At 46.6% G+C, this 16803-nt stretch overlaps 1 protein-coding gene across 2 annotated transcripts in view; it reads left to right on the top strand.

The window, feature by feature from the left end:
• Window positions 1-400: 400 nt before the first annotated feature.
• Window positions 401-16803, top strand: part of MREG (melanoregulin) — a 59455-nt gene continuing 43052 nt past the window's right edge. Inside the window, exon 1 of one of the 2 annotated variants that reach the window (XM_081260441.1) lies at window positions 401-915. In XM_081260441.1, the coding sequence (XP_081116567.1) occupies window positions 440-915 (476 nt within the window). In that variant the 5' untranslated portion in view covers window positions 401-439. The remainder of the gene's footprint in view (window positions 916-16803) is intronic. The other variant, XM_081260442.1, reaches the window with a different exon arrangement.

Here is a 16803-nt window from a genome sequence, read left to right as displayed (position 1 = left end):
AAATAAACACATAACAACAGCTCTGGAGCCCTTCCTCCTTTTCCTCAGGGGCTGGCTATTCAAGGACCGGAGTTTTGAAAACATTTTTAAAAAAATCAGATGTCAATATGTCATTTGAAAAACAAAACAAAAAACACCTCTATACTGCATCCATCCAGAGTCTTTTGTTAATTTGTGCTGTATGGGGCTGACGTGTTCAAAATATGCCTTAAACTCTGCTTTGAAGGCGGGAGGGTGGAGACTTATTTCCTCCCGCAGTGAAGCCAATAAAAAGTATGAATAGACTCCGCCGACCTCGTGCGTGCGCGGTGGCTCCCGGGCTTTCCCCTCGCTGCCCTCCTCCGACCTGCGGCCAGCCTGTCGCTGCGCTTGGACTCGGCCGCCTGGCTGGAGTCCCGGCTTCCTCCTTAGAGGGCGGCAGCGGGCATCTCGGCGACGCATGCGCCCCAATTTGCGCCGGGGGAATTGGAAAAAAAAAAAAAAAAAAGAGGTGGGGTGCGGGGGAGCTCGACGAAAACACACGCCCCCAACAAAACGCAAGAGGCGGGAGGCGAGCGCCTGGCAGTCTCCGGGCCGTGGAGCGCCTCCTCCGCCCTCGCGCGCGTCCCGGCCGCGGCGTGATGCGCACGGACCGGCGCGCGACATTCGGGCCACCACTGTCCCCGCACCTGGACGCCCGCCGGGTGGCGTGCGCTCCGGCCGCGATCGCTCCCTGCGGCGACTTCTTCCTAGACTCCGGCGCCCGAGGGGACCCTTGCTCTCCATGGGGCTGAGGGACTGGCTGCGGACCGCGTGCTGCTGCTGCCCGTGCAAGTGTCTGGACGAGCCCGCCCTGCCCGAGAAGGAGCCCCTCGTCAGGTGGGTGCACCGCTTGCCCACGATCCGGGGTCGCCTGGCCGCAGCCGGGCACCCGGGGTGAGGATACCTGTATGCGGGTCTGAACCGGGAGGTGGGCTTGCTGCAAGGTCCCACTGATTCGCATATTCAGCCCCTCGGTCCCTCACGGGATGTCTTGGGTAAGAATGTTTACACTCGCAGGATCTTTGGGCCAAACTTTTTGTTGTTGTTGGCGGCCGGAAAACACAGATCCTTGGAGGCAGCCGAGACCCAGTGGATAATTGTGGAAAGTGCCAAGAATTTGGGTGCAGTGCTTGGGCAGACGAGTACGGGAGAAGTTTCTATTAAGTCCTGTAAAATTCGCGATTGGGAGTTTGATAGGTATATTACAGTGCAGTGTGCAACTGTGGATTTGTGTGTCACTCAGCAAAAAAGTTAGATACCGCTCCATTCAAAGTTGTTACCAGATGGTGACAATTTTAGTGACTGAGCCCAAGGAAGTGTTTTTCACATTAAAAAAAAAAAAGATGATGCATATTGTGTCAGAGATATCCTATTCACTAGGATGTTGATTCATTATACATTAAGCTATAAGATGTGAAGAAATTTAATGGTCATTAGCTATGTGCTAAGAGGCTTTGTGAAGAAACCCTACAGCATGATTTTGTTCAGGCTGTGATTTTTAAGCTATGATTTTGCATCTTGAGTTGGCTGAAATTAAGCTTCCACTAGGTCATGCCTCTGGGGTAGATAGGACAGAAACAGAATGTTTAAAATGAAATTAGGAAACAGTTTATAAAATGGAATTCCAGGGTTGGGTGAGCAAACACTCAAGCCAGGGTTTTTTTTTTTTTTTCTTTATGAAGTGTGCAGATAATATAACAACACTTTCACAACTCTTTCTAAAGCATGACTTACCTTTTTAACTCAATCAAGTTGAAACACTTCCCTGGACTTTGAAGATCTTACATAACCCCTTCCTGCCTGTCTGCTCTTATTTTCCAGTACATTAAACACACTCCTTCTTGCCACTATAAGAACAATCTTCTGTTGGTCCCTCCAAGCTTGCCACAAGTGGTGACCTTTTGCCTTGCCGCCTCTTCCTAGATGTGATTTTTCAAGGACTCCTCAAGTTGTCTTCTTTGATTATGTTACATCATTTCCTCTCCTATGACTGAGAACTTAGGATTTGTCATCTGCTCCTCCCTGTTTAGTGAGCACACATGTATGTCATGTGTATTATACACACACACACAGCCATATGCACAATGCATAGTATTTTTGATTACTTTTGCTACTGGTATTCCCAGGGAGAAACTGTGTCATCTGCTCCTAGTTTAAAAGGTAGTAGGTAACCATCTAGAATTTCATGCTTGGAGTATATACTTGAATTGTCAGTGCTCTTAGTTAATAAGAAGTATAGCTTTCAACTGAGTTTCATAGTCAGATCTTTGCATAATTCTGATGTTCTGCCTTGGCTTGCTATTTAGGTTAATAGTTTTGGTCTTTTTAAAAATCTAGATCTCCTGTCTTGGCTTACTTACAGTGATGTAAGTCAGTGAATTTTGCAGGTGATTTTTAAAAAGATCGTTTCAGATGAAGCAGCATAGCATGGTAATAATGAATTACATTGCCCAGGATGAGTCACCCACCTGGATGAGTTGGCGTAAGTTAAACTCATTTGTGCCTCAATTTCCTCATCTGTAAAATGGAATGATAATAGTATATACCTCAAAGGATTGCAGTGAGAAATGAAGGAAGACAATACATGTGAAGTGCTTAATATAGTGTCCGACACATAATAAACTCTCAATAAATGTTAGTTATTATTAATTATTATTGTTATTCTGGGCATGTGAATATGAGTGGACTGGTCTCGTGGTTTCCTGTCATTCTGGTCCCATTTCAACATAACTATTTCCAAAGAGCAGCTTGTTAATGGACATGTGGAATAGTGGTAGGTGAGGGTGTGTGCGGATGGGTATCTATATGTTCTTTCCTACGCAAGTCATCTGAGGGCCTGGTTTCAAATCCTATTTTTTTTTTAGTTTGTTTTTAATCTCTTTAGAGTGTCCAACTCAGTGTATGTTTTTAGTATATACATGAAATTGTGCAACCATCACCTCTGTCTAATTCCAGTGCATTTTCACTACCCATAAAAGAATCATAACATGTTATCTATTAGCCGTCAATTCCCACTCCACCTTCCCTTCACCTACCATCCACTTGTCTGCTTTCTGGCAGTCTAGATTTGCCTATTTTGGACATTACTTAGAATCATCCAGTATGTGGCCACTGTGCCTGGCTTCTTTTATATAGCAAAGTGGTTTCTGGGTTCTTCCTGTTGTAGCCCATATCAGCGTTTCATTCTTTTTTATGGTTGAATAATATTCCGTTGTATGAATATATCACATTTTGTTTATCTGATCATCTGTTGGTGGACATTTGGGTTGTTTCCACTTTTGGGCAGTTATGGATAATGCTGCTGTGAACATTCATATATAGGTTCTGTGTAGACATGATTTCAATGCCCGGGGTAAAGCCCTAAGAGTGGGATTGCTGGGTCGTTAATTTTTGAAGAACTCTCATATTGTTTTCCAAAGAAACTAGTTTAAAATATTGATGTGGTGAAGTCATGTGGCCAGATGGTCTGAATTATTATTTTATTGAGAGCTTCATTCTTTTCCTTTTTTTTATTTATAAAAAGAAGGTTTATGAAGACATCTTTTCCTCCTTAACTAAATCCTTTACTGTCTACAAGAATGGCTTGAGGTTTTATTTTACTCCCCAGAGCAGCAGTGCCTGGACGAGGTGCCGAGGAGAGGAGATGACGTTTGTCGTCTGCATGCACAGTCACCTCCAGTCCTTTCTCAGAACACACCAGGGACTCTTGTTTGTTCAGGAAAAAAAAAATGGCTCTCAGTCTGGGCTCCTTTGCCAGTCTGACTGTACCACTTCCATTTTTGACCTTGATCCTTTTGCTTTTTCTGGAACCTTGTAACTGTAGGGGAAGCTTGTACCTCGCTGAAGTGCATCTGTGTTTCTCTCACCCACTGGCTGGTTTTTCTTCTCCCTTTCTCTAGAAATATTCTGAGGGATCCCCTGAGTAATAGCCCATCTTGATATTGCCATGACCTCCAACTGCCCTTCTCTGCTGTCCTTTGTGTCACACACAGATGTCTTTAAAGAGTAGTCAACTGACCCCCCTACCTCCTTCTTCACCACCATTTTTTTTTTTTTCTGGAATCACTTGGTAAACTTGCTAAAACTGTAGCTTCTGGGATCCATCCCAAACATTGTGACTTCCAGGTCTGGGACTCTGCCTTTTACTAAGCATACCAGGTGGGTTGGCAGAATGTGGTCTGGGGACAGCCTTCAAGAAGCACAGCCCTAAAAGCTTATTCTTGAGGTGGCATTAAGGGACCTCTGACCTTTGTGGGGCAGGCCCATTTAGGTAGCATCCGTTCCTTTGAGTAGTTATTGGGCTCCTGAAAGCTGGCCTCTGTCCAGGATAATTACATGGAACTTGCTCCCTCGAAGGTTAAAAGAGAGAGGTTTGGCTGTTCTTTTCTCCGTGATGTGGAGTACCTCTGTGCTGACCACCCATCTCTTCTCTCATATTTCTTCCCCTCTGCTTCTCTGCTTTGGCATTCTGTGTCTCTTTGCCTGCAGTCACCTGATCCAGCTGGTGTCCCCCTGGTGCCTTTGCCAGGGCGGTAGTTGTTGATGGAGATGGGTTTTGTTGTTCCCTATTTCTTATCACTCTGCTGCTTAAAGCCCATCTTCATTGCTACCTTTATGATGAAAACTCAGAAAGTCTCCTAAGGAGTTCTCCTGTCCCCTTTCTTTCTTTTTGCCCCTCGTCCCTCATGGTGTTCTGCCAGGTATCATAGTTGTAAGGTGGTACTGTCACCCTGACAAGGCTGGAGGCCTTAGTGCAGATTAGAGGCTGAATCTTACCTTAGTGTCCCCTGTTGTGCCTGGCACAGTGTGCCACAGTGAAGGAAGAACTGAGAAAGTACTTTTTGGGTGATAATAATAATAATAATAGTGTTCATTTATCTATTGCTTGCTGTGTGTACATTTAAAATAAATAATTATTTAAAACAAAATGATAGGAAGAATAGTGAAAGAAACTCATAAAACCCTGCACCTGCCTTAAGAAAGAAAATATTGATAACGGAGTTGAAGCCCCCCCCCCAAAAAAAAAGGTCCCCTATAACTTCATCTTCCTCCTACCTCCACATATTCAGGTGGCCTCTGAACCAAATCAGTGTTTAGCATTCTTAGACTTTATATATGTGGTGCATACTGCATTGCAGGCTCTGGCATGAGTGAGAATTTTTTTTTAATACATTGTCATTTAACAGTCACTTTGATCAAATGAGGTAGATATTAGTTATCTTCATTTATAAATGAGGAAGCCAAGGCTCAATAAGTTCAAAGTCAAAGTTGATTGGTTAGAAACCCAGAATTTGAATCCATGTCTGTCTGGCCTCAAAGCCTTGGCAGTAGAGAAAATTCAGAAAACTATCACATATTTTCTAAAAGTAACATAAAATTTATTTCCTAGAACTTATCAGATTTCACTGCCTTATCCCCTGACCATTTTGGCCCCTTCCTCCTTCCCTTTTTCTGTATCCTTCATTACGGTTTAGATGTGGGAGCAGCCTGACACCAGGAACCAAGTCATGTGTGGGGTGGGGGACACTAGAGTCCTAGTCCTAGCTATTAACCAGCTGTGATTTGCAGCAAGTCTCTTAAATTCCCTGGACCTTCATTTCTTCTATAAAAATGGGGAGATCTATCTTTAATGGTGATCCGGAAGGGCCCTTTCAGGTTTGATCCTCCTTCTGTGGACTTGTGTTAACTGATATTCTCGGGACCCCCTCCCCCTTCCAGGCTGTCTGTGGGGCTGGGAGGGAACCTCCAGTCCCTGAAGTGTTCATCCTGATCATTTGTCAATTTTCCATTTGCCCAGGGCTGCCTCACCAGTGAATAGTTGAGTAGGCGTTTCTTTTTCTTTTCAAAAATAAAACTTATCATTTATATTTTTTTGTGGTACTGGGTGGGAATAGAACCCAGGGCCTTGCGCATGTTAGACAAGTGTTCTACCATTGAGCTGTGCCAACAGCGCCTTAGTAGACATTTTTTCAATGCAAGGAAACTTAAGAACAAGTCCAGGCCTGGAGAAAGGACTCATGGCCTGATCCTGACCCAAGAAAGCCAAAGGTCCCATCAACCTGTGAGTCATATAGTCACTGTTTTCTCATCTTCAGTGAGATTGCAGTCATGAAAGACCTGAATCATGTAAAACTCATCTTATCAACCATCTCTGTAAGGTCTGAGGTCCTGTATGCCACTCTTCCCTGCACCGATCACATTTCTGAAGCAAGGTAAATGTGATCAAAACAGTGATGACGATAAGCCAGTTTGCTCCAAGGAGAGGATGACAATACCAGTGGGTTGTTCTGGAATGGCAGCGTCAGCGATCGCTTGTTGTAAAACGTCTTTTGGTTCAAGATTTCATGCTACCAGTGAACAGAAACGTGGGGGTATGGATTATCAGTTTTCTAATGCTGCCCCAATAAATCACCTCAACTTGGAAGCTCAAAACAACAGAAACATCCTTTCACAGTTCTGTAAGTCAGAAGTCAAGGTGTGGGCAGGGCCACAGTCCCTCAGAAGGCTCTAGGCATTGTGAATATTTCTTGGTGATTCCAGCTTCTGGGAGCTCCTGCTGGTGCTTGGCTTGTGGCAGCACCATTTCAATCTTTACCTCTTCTTCCCTGTGCTCCTCCTCTTCTGAGTCTCAGATCTCCCTCTCTTTTCACTTACGAGGATACCAGTCATTGGATTTAGCCTCCACCCTAAAATCCAGGATGATCTCATCCCAAGATCCTTAATTACATCTGCAAAGCCCATTTCCAAATAAGGCCATGTTCAGAGGTACTGGGGATCAGCACTCGGATGTGTCTTTTGGGGGGAACACTCTTCAATCCATTACCAACTACTTTGGGGAAAATGTGTGAGCTCAAAGCATTGATTTTTCTTTCTTTTTAAAAAATTTTTTTATTTGTCAATGGACTTTATTTTGTTTATTTGTATGGGGTGCTGAGAATTGAACCCAGTGCCTCACATGTGCTAGGCAAGCACTCTATCACTGAGCCACAATTCTAGCCCCAAAGCATTGGTTTTTATTTCACTTTTGTGGATGGCTTTCTTCCATCTGTGATAAAGTCATACCCTTGCCATTTAATAATCCACTTGAACATGGGTTGTGGCCTTGGAGGCCCAGCTTAAGACAACTTTAAGCGGAAGGAAGCACAGTCCTGACACCATAGAGCCACCTGTCACACAGCATCCCATACAGGCCTCAGAGGCCTGAGGAGACCAAAAGGTAACGTAAGGGAGCAGAGCGAGCAGCATGAACTATAGCATCTTCACAAGGGTTACTTTGAATGTTTGTTTTGGGGGGGGGGTATAATTCTTATTCTCTCATTTTTATTGGCTGTCAATAACTGACAAGCATCATCATCACTATCTGTTTCTTCCAAAGCAAAAGAAGAAATGGAAAGAATTAACAGTGACGGTTGAGTTTTAACCATTCATGGCTCTGAGCTTCCAAATACTTCACTGCCTTCTCGTGTCAGTGCCCCCATACAACTTCTGTTGTTGATAACAGAACTGATGATCACATCTGTGGGCAATGGACTGAGAACAGAGGCCAGGGTTTTATTTTTTTACAGTGCCTGAATTCCCATTAAGGAAAAAGTTATATACAGTCTCAGCTGGAGCTAGACAATTACTTAGTGTCTGCACCAGGGTTTGCTCTAAGAAGGAATTGAATTTCCCTGAATGGCCCATAGACCATGAAGAAATGGCATAGTTTGAGTCACCCTGTTGCAGGATTCAGGTGAGGGGAGCAGGCAGGCGGAGGAGGAGCTCTGTCTTCCCTGTCCTCCGGTTCTGCACAGTTGTCCTAGGCCTTTCAGTGTAGGAGGCAGTGTCCTGAGTGCTTGACCATGAGGTGCTGCTGGGTCTTGTTACTCGGTAGTTCTGTCTTGTAAAGCCACCTTATGCTGAATTCATTACATCTGCTGTGTGTGAATACGGAATCCTGCTCCTGGGGGAAGTACAGAGAGAGTTCGGTTCCTGTGAGCTAATTCTCTGACCAGTCCTAACACAATCTTATTTCGAGTTTCTACCCAAAGTCACTTTATTTAATATATATTGTTAGTCCATTGAAATTGAACTCATGCCCAGCCACGGTTTGTTTGAATGAAGCTTATCTAACATATATTTTAGCACATAGGGAAAACTCTGAACAGAGAAATCCATAAAAAGTACAAAAATGCAAAATACATCACTGACTATACTACAAAAAGGACACTTGTTTTTTTGGGTATGAGAGCTGAAGACAAGAAGGCGGGTCGTTACCCTCAGTTGAATGTCCACCTCTGTTTTTCACTGCACACGTCCATGAATGACCTTTGAACCATCAATACTGTTGGTTTTAGGGTGACAGGTAAATGTTAGTGAGTGGAAGAATTTGCAAACGTGGAATCCGTGGATCATGAGGATTGACTGTAATTACGTCTATGATTTCCACTTGACATTGAAGAAACCGAGGCACCGAGAGCTTCAGTAACTTGCTCAGAGGCACGCACAGCTGAACTGGGATTCACGTCCTTTTATAGTTCAGTGCTATAGAAGGAGCAGAGCCCTGTGCAGGGAGGTGTGTCACTGTGCTGATATGGTGGGTGCTAGAAACTGTTTGGAGTACGACACTTTCCCTGGATTATGACAGCCTGTGGTCCAGAAACCCCAAGCTCATTTTCCTGTCTTGAGGCCAGAGACCAGGTGCTAGTGCAAAGCAAGAGTGGGGGAAGGGAAGGCTGGCAACGTTTAAAAAAGAGAACCACCACCGACTGTAGACGCACAGCCATCTTATGTGCAGAGCGTTCCTGGTATGGTGTGGACTCACCTCGAGCGGATCAAATTGTCTTCCATCCTCAGAGGGAAAGTGTTGGAGGATATATTAATGTCAGTGAGGTCCCAAAATCGGCCCAGATGGCCTCATCCCCCCACCCCTCTGCTCCACCCACACCATGCTGTGGTTTCCCAGAGCCAGGTCTGAGCAGATTGGGAAGAGTTGACGAATCTCATGCCCAGCTTCCTGCAGAAACCTGCATGTGCAGCCCTGGGCCAGACCGTGATTCACAGGAAGCACCTACAAAGACACAAAGGACGCTAGCGCAGGTCGGTGCCCCTGGCACCAGGACTTCCCACTTTCTAAGTTTGGTACTTTTTCCTTCTTGAGAGACAGGGGAGGGTTGGGGTGCGTCATATGGTGGTTCCTGGAGCAGCACCTCAGGCCCCGTAAGTCGGAGTACAGTGCTCTACGGTAAGTCAGCCACACTCCATTCACAAGATGACTTTTAAAGGTTTTCTTGCCTGAAAACTCACAGAATCTCTCTTCTCCTTTTCTGCCTTGCCTTAGTCTTAGTGTCATTGGAAGTTCCCAGAAGATGACATTTATTTCTTTTATATGTCATGTGATCTAGGTTTCCTGGAACTTTCTAGATACTTTAAAGTGATTATATCAGCACACCTTTGTTTAAAAAGTAAATTATACTTAAAATATTTAGCTCTGTTGGAGACTGAAGTCCTTTTTAGTTTGGTTAACAAATATTTGTTTTGTGCCAGTTACGTGCTGTGTACTTTATTCTTTTTGTGTGTGTGTGTGTGTGGGGGGGTACTAGTGACTGAACTCAGGGGCACTTGACCACTGAACCACATCCCCAGCCTATTTTGTATTTTATTTAGAGACAGGGTCTCACTGAGTTGTTTAGCACCTCTCTTTTGCTGAGGCTAGCTTTGAACTCATGATCCTCCTGCCTCAGCCTCCCGAGTCGCTGGGCACTTTATTCTTTTAGAATGACCTTTAGGAAATAATTTTGGTGAGAGTGTGTGTCCAAAGATAGTGTATGCCTTGTATTAGTTGACGGTGTCCTAAATTGCCTCTTACTTAGTTTTAATTTAGGCTTTTAAAAAACTTGTGTTTGTGTATCTGTATCACAGACAAAACAAAAGCAAGACATACAAAATTATGTAGAGTGTATAAAGAACACCTATAAAATGCCCGCTTCTGCTACCACCACCCAGGGCAATAGATAGCCACTGCCAGCCCCATATCTCCTCCCTGATCAGATCTGGACTTTTGTGATAGTCATTTCCTTATTTATTATTTTTTTTACCACCTCAGTGTGCACCTTAGGGATGTACTTTAGTGTGGTCTGCTTTTAAGCTTCGTGTAAATGGGATCAAAACCACGTATGTGCCCAGTCACCTGACCTTGTGCACTCGACTTTGTGTGATCCATCTGTGCTGTTGTGGGACGCACAGATGGTTCATGGTTCTCCTGGATTTCTAGTACATTCCATCAAATTCACCTTTTCTCTTAGTGGACTTTAAGGGTGGTTTCCAGTTTGGGGCTCTTAAACATGGTTTAGAAACTTCAGGGTCAGAACATAAAGTGAAACTATTCATCCTTCAGCCATGCTGGCCTCCTCCTGGTTCTCTAGATAGACCAAACATACCCTTGTCTCAGGGCTCTTGACCTTTCCTGCCCAGAATGATGTTCTTCTGGTTACCTGAGTAAATAACTGCCTCCCTTTATTCAGATCGCTGCTTAAAGTCATTTTATCAGCAAGTTCTGCCTTGAACATCCCCTTTAAAACAGTGCCCATCCCCTGTCTGGACCTTATTCATCGTGTGTTTCTTCATAGTCCTGGCCGTCATCTGACACCAACATATGTGCTTGTCATCTGCTTCCTCCCACAAGACTACAAGCCTGACTTTCATAAATGTAACCAGTAAACAATGTGAGGAGTTTGTTTGCCAGCTAGAACTCATAGATTCTAGCCATATCTCTGGTGTTCAGAGTCCTGTGAACTCAGGACACAAGAGTTTATTCACTCTGCAAATATTTATTGAGTGCCTACTATGTGTGAGGTGCATCATCACTGAGCAAAAAATAAACAAATAAAAAATACAGATTCCTGTCTTCCTGGGGCTTTATTCTAGTGGTGGTAGGGCAGGAGTATAATAAATAGTAAACATAATAAATAAACTTGGAGATAAGTGTGTAGGAACAAGAAAAGGTGGAGTGGGGAAGGGAAACATGTTTGCAATTTTAAGTAGATCAGTCAGGGCAGGCCTCACGGAGATGTTTGAGGTGTGAAGAAAGGAACATCTGGAAGGAAATGGTGTGGGCGGTTGGATATGCTAGTGCAAGGGCCCTGTGGTAGGAGTGTGACCCGTAGCTTCAGGGAATAGCAAAGAGGCCAGAGTGGTTGGAATCTGGTCCAGTCTATGGACCATTATGGGATATGGGCTTATACTCTAAGTTAAATGGAAGCCACGGGGAGGTTTTAGAGAGGGATGGCATGACCTGATTTACATCAAGGGGATCACTTTGGCCTCAGAATAGAGCAGGGGGGAAGCAATTATAGAAAGAAGTAACTCTCAGTGAAAAAAACTACTGTGGGAATTCGTATGCAAGCCTTGAGCAGCCCTGGCTCAGGGGGTCCTGCTAGAGGCGGACACTTTGTGAAGGTGGAGCGAACGGGCTTTTCTGATGGATTGAATGTGGGGGACGAGGGGGTCAGGATGACTTCAGGGTCTTGGCCTGATGGCTGACAAGGAAGAACTTGCCATGCTGGGGGAGGGGAGCCTGCAGTCAGGTCTAGGGGGAAGATCAGGTGCTCGATTGGTACCTCTTTGAGCTTGTGCTGTCTACTAAGCATCCAGATGTGTGCAGTTTGGGAGAGAGGTCTGAGCTGGAGGTTCACGCGTAGATTCCAGAACCTTCCTTGTGTGGATGCTGGCCTCTCCTCTGCTGAGGCTCCCTCCTCAAGCTCATCTTCCTGAGCCCCAGCACTTCCTGGAGGACCCAGAGGCAGAGTTTGCCCTGCCTGCTCACTGGCTCCTCCTTGGCTCTGAAAGCAGGTGCACGTGTAAGAACACCGGCTCACAGAGCTCTGCTTCAGCTGTGAGGCCTGGAAGCCCAGGGGGCGGAGCACGTCCCAGAGGTGCCAGAAGCCAGATGCTGGGCTTGCTTTCCTCCCCTAGGGGGAGGGCCTGTTTCTGGGGTTGAAGGAAGTCTTGAGCCAAGATGGTTTAGTGCCAAGAAAGCACAACTGAAGCGATTTTAAACTTGGCATTAAAGGATGTTGAAGCACTGAATCAAGTGGGTAGTAAAAGAAGCCAACATAAAATGCCTGTCCTGGAAACAGTAAAGAAAGGACAGAAGAACGAAGGGAAGAAGGAGATCGGGCAGGGGGAGGAAGGAGGACGGGTGAGGGGAGGAAGGGAGGAAGAGGGAAAGAATCTAGTCACCTGCTCCTCCCTCGCAGCCAGGTGCGGAGAGAGCAAGGTTAGAAGCCAGGGCCCTGTTCTAGAGGGGATCAGAGGAGGACTGAGGGGAGAGGGGTGGGCCAGCATCCTCTCCAGGACTGTTTGCCTGGACGCTGGAGCTTGGATCTCTTTGCTCTTTTCGGCTTCAGTCTCACGCCAGTGGTGGCTGGAACGTGGTTCTCGGGAAGAGCCGTGAGGTCCCTGGAGCTGCTGGCGTGGGCAGCCACCCTTGAGCACGGGACTGGTGAGGGAGCCCAGTCTCTCTTGGTAAATAACTGTCCTGCTCATTTGCACTTTGTAACCATGTCCCCGGGACAGAATTTAGCATTTCTGATTCTCTCTCCTCCTGACCCTAGACCCTGTTGAAAGAGGACTCCAGAAGGGGTCTCATGCCCTTGGGTGGGATCAGGGTGAAATCTGAGACTTTCCTCCTCCTGCCTTGTGGGAGTGAGGGCAGTTTCTGCTTAGGATGTAATATCAGAGCAGCCCCTGAAACGATACACAGTTAATAAAATATTTATCATCAGCAGATGGTGGCCATGGGCAAGCAATGCTGTCACTTCTTTCCGAACCCTTTTGAAATCACTATCATGGAGGGAGAGAGAGCCAAGCCCAGGATGGCAACCCCCTCCCTCCTTGCTCTGTGTCCTCCCAGGGCTGCTGGGGTGCAGACCTCAGAGCCTTTGAAAGAAGCCTGGCTTGCCACTATGAATAAGAAGAAGGTGGCAGAAAGTGGAGTAGAGGAGCCAGCAGGGCAGAGCAGACTGGGTGGCTCTGCAGGACGAGCAGGCTCAGGAGGGTGGCCGGAGCTGGTGGGGCAGCACTGGAGAGGCACCGCTCATGCAGAGCCTCTTCTACACTGTGACTAGGCAGAATCAGAAGCTCCTCAGGGGACACCAGGGGAGCACTGCTTCTACTTAGGGCTGGGCTAGATGGGAGGAGAACCCAGGAGGCCTTTGCCTGTCTGGAGACATGTGCACTCTCAAGAGGCCTGTGTTGACCTTCCTGTAGAGCACTCCACAGCTCCTAGACCAAGGATGGGTGGCTAGTTGAGTGTTCCACGTGGGCTGGAGTCCTCTGTGTGTGTGTGTGTGTGTGTGTGTGTGTGAGAGAGAGAGAGAGAGAGAGGAGAGAGAGATAGCCAGAGGACAGAGACAAAGACAGATAGCTAGAGAGGAAAGAGAGCAAAAGAGAAGAGAGAGGAAAGACAGAGACAGCTAGAGAGAGGAGAAAAAGAGATGCAGGGGGTAGTTGATTGTGAGAAGGAAGTGCTGGCCAATGAGGCAGCATTGATCACCCCAAAACAGGAAAAGAAATTGTGGCTCCGTAAAGAAAAAGGTGAATTGATTATTCCTAGTCAAATGTGATCTTTACTGATTCTTCAAGTGCATGCTGATTTCTAACCCCCCTCTTTAGGGATGTTTAAAAAGGCGGTAACCTTGAGTTATGACCAGGGTTTCCTTTAGTAGGCTGGGATTCTGGCCCAGCTGGTTCCATTCAACAAGTACTTTGTTTTTTTAATATTTATTTTTGTAGTTGTAGTTGGACACAATAACTTTATTTTATTTATTTATATGTGGTGCTGAGGATCAAACCCAGGGCCTTGCACGTGTGAGGCAAGCGCTCTCCCGCTGAGTCATAACCCCAGCCCCTCAACAAGTACTTAAAACAACCACTCTATGGTAGACCCTGCAGGTGATGTGTGGCACAGAAGCAGTGAACACAGTCCCTCCCTTGACGACCTTATCAACTTGTGTGGAGACCAGGGTTATCGAAATGAACTGAATGTGGGGAAAACATGAAAGACCAATGACAGGAAACTAGGGTTTCTTGGCCTAAAAGTGTGTTCATTGCTGTGGGTGCAGCCTGGGGTGGGAGCTACCCACCAGGCCTTCATGACTTGAGATGGATGCTGCCCTGGGAGACACCCCTGGGGAATTTGCCGGTTTGTACCCAGAGCATCCACACATGGGGTTGTCATCAAAGCTGCTTCCTTGTGGGTGCATCCCAGTCACAGCCTTTTGTAGGTGGTGTGTGACACCTGATTGCTAGGTGACCCCCTTTGGGGACCTCATTCAGGGAGGACTGTCACCTGCCCCTGGAGAAGTCAAGCAACTGGGGATAATTCTCCCCCCCCCCCAAGATGGTTGCATGACAATGGGGGTGGAGTGTGGGGCCCATGGTGCTGAAGGGGTAATGCCATGTGGTATATCATCTGCCGCAAGAGTTGGTTAGGCAAAAGAAATTGGATCCTTGTCCTCTGTGGTGCTGCCACCCCTTCTGTCTGCCTGCTCTTTGAACTCCTCTTTGCCCCAGCCGTCTGTCATCTTGGGCTCTCTGCATTCTCTCCAGACACCCCTTCCCTTCCGGTCTTTCCTCATTCCCACCAGTCCTCTGATTCTGTGGCTTCTGTGGTGACCACAGGTAGGCCTGCGTCCAGCCTCCCTCTGCACGCAGATCTTGACAGGGTCAGCCTTGGCTTCTGCCCACGAGTCCCAGCTGAATACATCATCTCACAGTCACCTTTGACCCCTTCCTCCTGTCACCTACAGCTGCTCCTGAGGGCTGCAGTCTCTCATTTCCCCTCTCTCTGCATTCATTTGCATCTCAGCCACTGTTTCAAAATGTTTAAAATCATGTATTTATTTATTTAGCAATAAAACATCGCCTTTCTTACACCTCAAAGGATCTTCCTTGTAATGAAGAAGATGCAGAGAGAGTGGCCACTCTGGTTGTGGTTGGCTTGTGGCCTTCTTTCTGTCTCTGCCCAGCTCTTCCTGTACTCTTGCCCTCTGGTGACCCCGAGGGACTCCACCCACACGAAGACCTCAGCCACCTACCATCCTGTGACAGTCGACTGTGACAGCCTCTTCAGCCATTTCCTTATTCCTGCTTCATCCAAAGTGATTACATCTGAGACCCAAAGAGGCTCAACATTCCTTTGATAACTTGTCACAGTTTGCAGAACAAAGCCTGGACTAGCACTATCTCCATTCTGACCCCAGTCACCTCTTTGTCTTCACATCGTTTTCCTGGCTCCATGCACCACTGCAGTGGTCCTGCGGGAACGCCTGGATCCCCCGACCTGTGAAGCCTCCGCACACCGTTTCTGCTTGAGCTCTTCCTTCTGCTGGAGATGCCATTGCCCTTGCTTCTGTGGATCTGGACACACGTTGCCTTCATAAAAACCTTTCTTGGTTTCTCTCTCATCTCATGCAATTGGTCACTTCTTCCTCTCTGCTCCTGTGACATTCTGTGCATACTTTTTAAAAGTTGCAGTTATCTCATTGCTTTATAGTCATGTTATGGGCAGAGACAGTGTCCTACTTACTTTTGAGTCCCCAAAGCCCTCAGCCCAGTACCTAGGACCTAGCAGTATCTGTTCTTTGTTTTTGAATACACAAATAACCAAGCAAATGAACTCAACATGCTCGTTAAAGGCCGTATGTACAGAGCACCAAGCCATCCTTTGCCTCCCTTTCCATTGGCTCATCATTCTTAAGAGCTCAGCTCTGTGTTTGTCTGTCAGCTACCTGTCAGCCTAAGTAGGAAGGGAGCAGTCTGAGAGCACTGTGGTTGAACTGGGCCTGACTCCTCATAAACCGCTCCTTTCCCCTTTATGCTGATTACCCTGTCCAGTCTCAGACCCTAAACGTCTGACCTACACCAGAGGGATTTCAGGAGCACCCCATGGCACCCAGGCCCTAAGTGCTGTGCTAGTTCAGGGTCCAGGCTTCCTGCTGGCCTTGGCTCCAACATCCTGCGCCCGTTTTTTGCTTCACTTTTCCCCTGTGGGCCTGGTTGTCTTTCCCAACTCTGGGGCCTTGATGGCATCCTGATCTGCACCCATCACTCTAGCACTGGAGCTGCTCCCTTGCTGGGCGGTTCTTGCTGCTGAGCCTCAGTCTGGTGATTGGTGCTTCTTCCTATTGAGAGATTTTCTTCTTGCTTACTTCCGAGTATATCACATCGTATTTACAGACATCTTAACTTTAACCTTCATCCCACATGCCATCTGCTTATCTGGATGTCTCCTGTCTTCATTTGCCATTCCTGCATGTCACCCCTGCAGGTGTGCATGCCATTCCCTGGCCATGGGACATTCTAGGTCTGCCTCAGAGCATGGAGTCAACACACCCTCCAGGGAAATAAACCAGCCCTCCACGCTGGAGTTCATCTCCAAGTCCCTTTAATCCACCTTGCACAGTCCCGAATAGTGCCCATTCAACATTGTTCTAATCCTGGTACCTGGCATCTCTCACCTGAGTTACCTCAAATGCATCTTAACAAATTTGCCAAGTCCTCTCCTGAGGCCTTGGAAGCATTCGCCACACTTTACCTGGAAAGATCTTTTAAAGATGTAGTACTGTTTAGTTACGTCACCATCCTGCTTAAACCTCTTCCAGGTCTTAGGAATAAAGATCAAAATGGGAGAATGTTGGAAACATGGCCTTCACAGCCATGTCTTCCTGGCTCCTGCCCAGCTTCCTGTTCAGGCTTTGGCCATTGTCCCCTTTCTTCTAACACATGCCCCGGGTTTCCTCC

Source organism: Spermophilus citellus, assembly GCF_964194105.1.
Source record: "Spermophilus citellus genome assembly, chromosome: 11".
Lineage (NCBI taxonomy): Eukaryota > Metazoa > Chordata > Mammalia > Rodentia > Sciuridae > Spermophilus > Spermophilus citellus.
Note: the sequence above shows the minus strand (reverse complement) of the source record. Positions and strands in the feature narration are given on the sequence as shown.